The sequence below is a fragment of the Suncus etruscus genome, chromosome 11 (genome assembly GCF_024139225.1).
Source record: "Suncus etruscus isolate mSunEtr1 chromosome 11, mSunEtr1.pri.cur, whole genome shotgun sequence".
Taxonomy (NCBI): Eukaryota; Metazoa; Chordata; class Mammalia; order Eulipotyphla; family Soricidae; genus Suncus; species Suncus etruscus.
This window is the reverse complement of record NC_064858.1, coordinates 11,571,850-11,577,849: the sequence shown is the minus strand read 5'-3', so window position 1 is coordinate 11,577,849 and position 6,000 is coordinate 11,571,850. Positions and strand designations below refer to the sequence as shown.

Genomic DNA, 6,000 nt, shown 5'->3' with positions numbered 1-6,000 from the left:
AACAATAACAACTGCCACTCAGACAGTTTTTACTGTATTTTTTTTTTAACTTTTATCCTTTAAAAAAAATAGAGAGGAAGAGCTAACTAAACTTTCTCTAGTGCTTGAATGAGTTAATTGGTGATTCAATAATTTCTTTTTGGGTTTTGTTTTTGGGTTTTGTTTTGTTTTGTTTTTTGGTTTATGGGCCACACCCGGTGGTGCTCACAGGTTACTCCTGGCTATCTGCTCAGAAATAGCTCCTGGCAGGCACGGGGGACCATATGGGATGCTGGGATTCGAACCAATGATCTTGGGTCCTGGATCGGCTGCTTGCAAGGCAAGCACCGCTGTGCTATCTCTCTGGCCCATGATTCAATAATTAAAAAAATATTCTTGCATATACTTTTTCTTTTCTTTCTCTTCCATCTCTTTAGTTTTTCTTTCAATTTTCTATGTTTTTAAATCATGTTGCTTTTGGTCTTCCTGAAACAAATGTATTATAATCAGTTATGTCAACTAGGTGATGCATTTTCTTTAAATAAATAAAAAATATTTAAAAAAAAGAAAAAAGAAGTGGAGCTGAAGAGATAGCATGGAGGTAGGGTGTTTGCCTTGCAGGCAGAAGGACTGTGGTTCAAATCCCAGCATCCCATATGGTCCTCCGAGCATGCAAGGAGTGATTTCTGAGCGTAGAGCCAGGAGGAACCCCTGAGCGCTGCCGGGTTGACCCCCCAAAAACAAACAAACAAACAAACAAAAACAAAAGAAGTGTGTGTGTGTGTGTGTGTGTGTGTGTGTGTGTAAAATCTCACTCAGTAGTGCTCAAGGAACGAACCATCATGCATCCTTTTGCAAAGGAAGAGAAACCCATAAGCAGCCGGAGGACTCCTCTTCCAAGCTCCTTCCAAGGTCATGGCTTCTAGGATGTCTGGAAAAAGCAGCTCGCTCACTGCCCAGGGCACCATGCTGGGTCTGCATGGAGGAGCCAGGCCCCCCAGCTCCAGAAAAACCTTAAAGCAGAGATCCTGCCCCTTCTACTTGGGAGAACGAGGGAACTCAGCTGTCTTGCCCAATTGCCTGGTAACTGCACAACGTCTGTGAATGACTCAGCACAGGCTAAGGGCTACGGTGTATGTCAGGAGACTGATTCCTGCTGCCCTCTAACTCAGCTGGGATGGTGCTTGTGGACAGTGACTGAGCAGATCAGCTGCAACGGGGCTTCAGGCACTAAGAGACCCACATCAAGAGTCAGCAGCCCCCAGCCTTCAGGCCTGCCCTTGTTGTTGCTCCAACTGTCTCTTCTGGAATTCTCTTTGCTTCTCTGCTGGTCAGGGGTAGAAGGGGAGGAGGGGAGTGGTCTCCAGCCCCTCACACCCACTTCTCACCTCATTGATAGCTGTGAATTGGTGAGCACAGAACTGGGAGGGGCAGGGTGCACGGGGGCGTGGTGGTGGGGGACCTGCATAGCAGCAGAGGTTTTGAGCTCAGGGCATTCTGTCCTTGCTGAGGTGCAGGTGGGCACCCAGGATGTGAGACAGGAAGGGCACAGAGTGGTTTGGCTCCCCAATTCCGTGGCTGTATGTGGAATAAAGGGGTGTGATATGCTACAGGAGAGAGAGCCCTTACCATGCACAGACACCCCCAAAATAGGACAGAAGAGTTTCCCACATGATCTCTAATAGGATTTTCTATTCTCCAACCTGACCTCCCAAATTAATTTAATAGGATCCCTGGTCTCTAATAACCTCCACATATAGACTCTAATACTCTTGCACCACTAATACTACTTCACAGAGATGTCCCTGTCTGGTGCGGGGCTGGAAACCACCATGGCAGTGTCTTTGGCATTTGTAGGACCTCCTGATCACAGAGACAGAGCCCCTCACAGGGTGTAGCCACCAAAGAAGGCCTAGTATCCAGATGTTCTTTTGTTTGGTTTGGTTTTGGGTCACACCCGGTAGTGCTCAGGGGTTACTCCTGCCTGGCTCTGGGTTCAGAAGTCGTTCCTGGCAGGCACAAGGGGACCATATAGGATGGCTAGATTCGAACCGCCGTCTGTCCTGAGTTGGCTGCGTGCAAGGCAAATGCCCTAACGCTGTACTATCTCTCCCTCAGGCCACGTATCCAGATGTTCTTGACTCAGTTAAGTCCTGTTTGTTTTGGCCACTTGCATCTGAGTCCGGAGGCTCATCCTGGCGGTGCTCCGGGCATCACACGCGGTGCAGGGTCTGAGAATGAGGAGCTGAATGAGGCCTCATCTGAAAGGCCTCGGCAACTGACCAGTCCACTATCCACCAGTGCAAGGAACCGGCAGCTCCCCAGACAACCCTTACCTGGAGCATCTGCCCTGAGAGAGGTGCAGGTGCATGGGGAGGAGGGTGGGCGCTGGTGGCCATGATCCGGACACTCTGAGGCGTCAATGTAGACATGGATGGGGTCGGGGGGGGGGGGGAGACAGGGGTCCCCGTGCCTCTTTCCACTGCAGACTCTGGGAGTGTGTGGGCACTGGCGTGCAGGTCAGGCCCTGGGGATCTATCTGGACCTGGAGAAAGGGCATAAGACCCTCCCCACTTTTCTCTTTTCTCTCTTTCTCTCTTTCCTACCCCAGCAGCTCTGCCTTCAAGTGGGCTCAAATGACAGGAGGGAGTTGGGGAAGGGACCCACACCGGTGCCACCTTCAGCTCCTGCCTTCCAAGACCCTGGGGACACTTGCCTTGTCCCTGAGGTGGCTGAGACGCGTTTGGGGTGCCGGGACCCCCCTTGCCGTCTCCCGTGCAAAGGGTGGGGGCCTGGGGGTGCGGACTGTGACCTCAGAGTGGAGCTCGGACGCTCCCCGCCCGCCCTGGCCAGCCCAGCCCGGCCCGGCCCGGCCCTGTCTCCGCCCCGCGCGGGGAGGCGGCGCCGAGCAGCGCCGACATGGCGCGTTGCTAGCTAGCACGGCCGCCCGGGATGTGGGGCCCCGCGGACGAGAGCTCGGTGCGGGTGGCCGTCAGGTGAGCGTTGCGGGGCGCGGGCCGGGGGGCGCGGGGCCGGGGGCGCGCGGGAAGGGCGCACGGGCCGGAGAGGGCCGAGCCGGGTTTGGGGCGCGCGGCCCGGCCTGCGCTTTGTGTTTGCGGAGCACGCGTGGATTGGGTCGGGGTCGGGGTCCAGGTCCGGGTCCGGGTCCGGGTCCGAGTCCGGGTGCGGGTGGAATCGGGACAGCGGTGTGCGGATCCCCCAGAGAGGGCTGGTGACAGGTCCGCGCTTCCCACCTTTTCACCCTGCAAGCAGGGCGCGCCCGGCCGGGTCAGGTGCGCGGGGGCCCCGGTGCTGATGTCGGCCTCTTGTGGCACGCCTTTGCACGCTTTTGCACACTTTTGCACGCCCAGAGGGGTCGGGATTGGGGCCTATCCCCCCCCCTCCAGCTCTCCCCACCTCACTTGGGCTGGGCCTCTCCCCGTATTTTTAGGGGAAATCGCCGCATCATCCCTGCACCCGCAGTCGGTTGAGGCCCCCCGGGGACTGGCCATCCCGGAATCAGAAATGGACTCTCCTCCGCCCTTTAGTCCTTCTGGAAAGTTCCTTAGAAACGCGCTGCATAGATCCCAGGTGACAGCACAGGGCGGCAGGTCACCCCCTTTTCTGTCTCCGTGGATGGAGCTTGCAGTAAGGTGTTCTCACGCCCGCCCTCCTAAGCCAGGGACCACCACCCCGCTGGCTGGCTGGCTGGACTCGGGCGCTCAGGGTGTGGCTCCGGTGTGCAGCCTTGAACTCAGGCCCAGAACCCACCCGGAGGCCCTCTGTCCAGCCTGTGATGCCTGAACCTCTGGGGTGCTGTGCGCTGCTGGGATTGATGGCCTCAGGGTGGTGGGTCTGGGTGGGTGCAGGGACCTGGAAGCGCTGGGCTAGGATACACCCATTTGGAGCATTTGGGGGTCTTTGTCTTTGGCAGGGGGTCCCGTGCACGTGGGGAAACGGGAAGCCCAGGCCAGCTGGAGTGGGCCTGGTATGGAATCTTCATTCCCCTAGGATGTTGGGGGCAGGTCATGATCCTTGAATCGGGTCTGAGGGATAGAGCCAAGACTGTTGACATCATGGCTGTCAGACTGGCCACAGTCCTCAGAGGCCAGAGTGCTGCAGTCCGGCGTGGGTCTGTGTCAGTGGGCCTTAGCAACCATCAGTGTAGGGTTGCCCTTCCACACCATGCCCAGGGGTTCCCTCTTAGTTGGGATGTTGGGGGGCTTGTCCACAGAGATGGGCTTCGGGTGGCATCTCCCATAGATGCTTTTCTTTTCTTTTCTTTTCTTTTCTTTTCTTTTCCTTTCTCTATTTTTTAAGGGGCAAACTCGGGGGTGCACAGGCTTACTGGCTCTGTACTCAGAAACCACTCCTGCTGGGTTTGGGGGACCCTATGGGATATGCCAGGGATCAAAATCCTACATGTAGGCCGCGTACAAGGCAAATGCCCTTCCAGCAGCACTATCATATCACCCGGGTTCCTCCCTTAGAGGTTTCCAGAACATCACGCCCCTGGTCTCTGAGCCAAGTGGCGTTGTCCTTGGGACCGGTGTGTGGGGTTCAGGCTGCTAGTCGGGTGTTTTGGGGCCTGTAATAGCTCCTACAGCCTCGGGACCACCTTTGATGTAGGCTCTGTGATTATGTGGCCATTTCGCAGATGAGATGCAGGGCGATAAAATGACCTTCCCAGTTCGACAGGCAGCAAGTGGCAGAACTGGAAGCCCTGCAGCTGGCCAGCCCAGCTCTGCCTTGGAGCTTGGGTGGGACTGACTACTGCTACCTGCCTGTGAGCAAGATGGAGCTTGCTCTCTTCCACCTGGCCGCTTCCTCTTCCTGGTTCTGAGCGAGTTCAAATACAGACTCTGGCTTGACGCTTCTGAGCCAAGACTTGGCAGTCCTCCGGGGGTCTCTGTGCCAGGCCGGGTCGACACTTTGAGAGCGGGCACAGGACTGGCATGTGTGGGAGGGGTGGCCCAGACTGTGGGTGATGATCCCTGTGCCAGAGTGACCCAGTGCACATGGTGGTCTAGGGGAGTTTTGGGGAAAACACTTAAATCATGAGTCTCCTAAAATGCCAGTGTGGGGTGGTGACTGCTAATGGGCTCATGAAGGCATATGGGGGTTGTGAGCATTGTTTTGATGGCAGTACTACCCAGGATTAATAGTAAGTTTTCATTTTGATTCACTTATTACATATTTTTATCAAGGTTTTTTTGGGGGGTGGTTCACATCCGGCAGAGCTCAGGAGTTGCTCCTGGCTCTGCACTCAGAAATTGCTCCTGTCCTGGGGGGCCATATGGGATGCTAAGATTTGAACCATTATTCGTGCTGGATCACCTGTGTGCAGGGCAAACGCCCTACGCTCTCTCTCTGGCATAGCTTATGAAATATTTTTATTTTGGGGGGCACATCTGGCAGAACTCATGGCTCATTCCTGGCTCCTTTGCTCAGGGCTCATTTCAAATGGGGTTCAGGGTACTGGGGATGGAACACAGAGCTGCTTGCTGCCTGTAAGCTGAGTGCCTTATCTGCTGTACTATCTATCTCTTTGGTCTTAGTTTAGATCAGTTTAGTTTTAAGTTAAAGAGTTCTTTAATTTTGGTCCTTGATGGGGATTTTGAAACTGTTTATGTATCATTGGAACAGTTTGTTGTATGATTTTTCCATTTTAATTATGAAGTTTATGAGATCTGCTGAACACTTTGGAATCCAAGTAACATGGACTAAAGTGTTTGCGCTAATACATGTGACATTTCAAAGAATTTATATCAAACAATGAATGCAATAGAAAAATATCTGATTATAACTTAAAACGATACATTGCATCAAAGGAAACATTGTTTACTTCCATCTGTTAACTTTTCCTTTCAAAATGTGACTACCAGCAAAAATAAAATGTAACTGCTCACTTTTTCTTTGATACATAGTTCTGTTGTCTAATTTTTAAAAAAATTTGAGAAAAGGGGCTAAAGTGATAGCACAGCAGTAAGGCATTTGCCTTGCATGCGACCAACACAGGAC

The 6,000-nt window shown here is 53.5% G+C and overlaps 1 protein-coding gene across 10 annotated transcripts in view; it reads left to right on the top strand.

Moving 5' to 3' along the window:
• Nucleotides 1-2,865: 2,865 nt before the first annotated feature.
• The window catches only part of KIF21A (kinesin family member 21A), a 62,237-nt gene continuing 59,102 nt past the window's right edge, over nt 2,866-6,000 (top strand). For all 10 annotated transcript variants that reach the window (XM_049783769.1, XM_049783768.1, XM_049783767.1 and 7 more), the window contains exon 1: nt 2,866-2,975. In XM_049783769.1, coding sequence (XP_049639726.1) covers nt 2,932-2,975 — 44 coding nt within the window. In that variant the 5' untranslated portion in view covers nt 2,866-2,931. The remainder of the gene's footprint in view (nt 2,976-6,000) is intronic.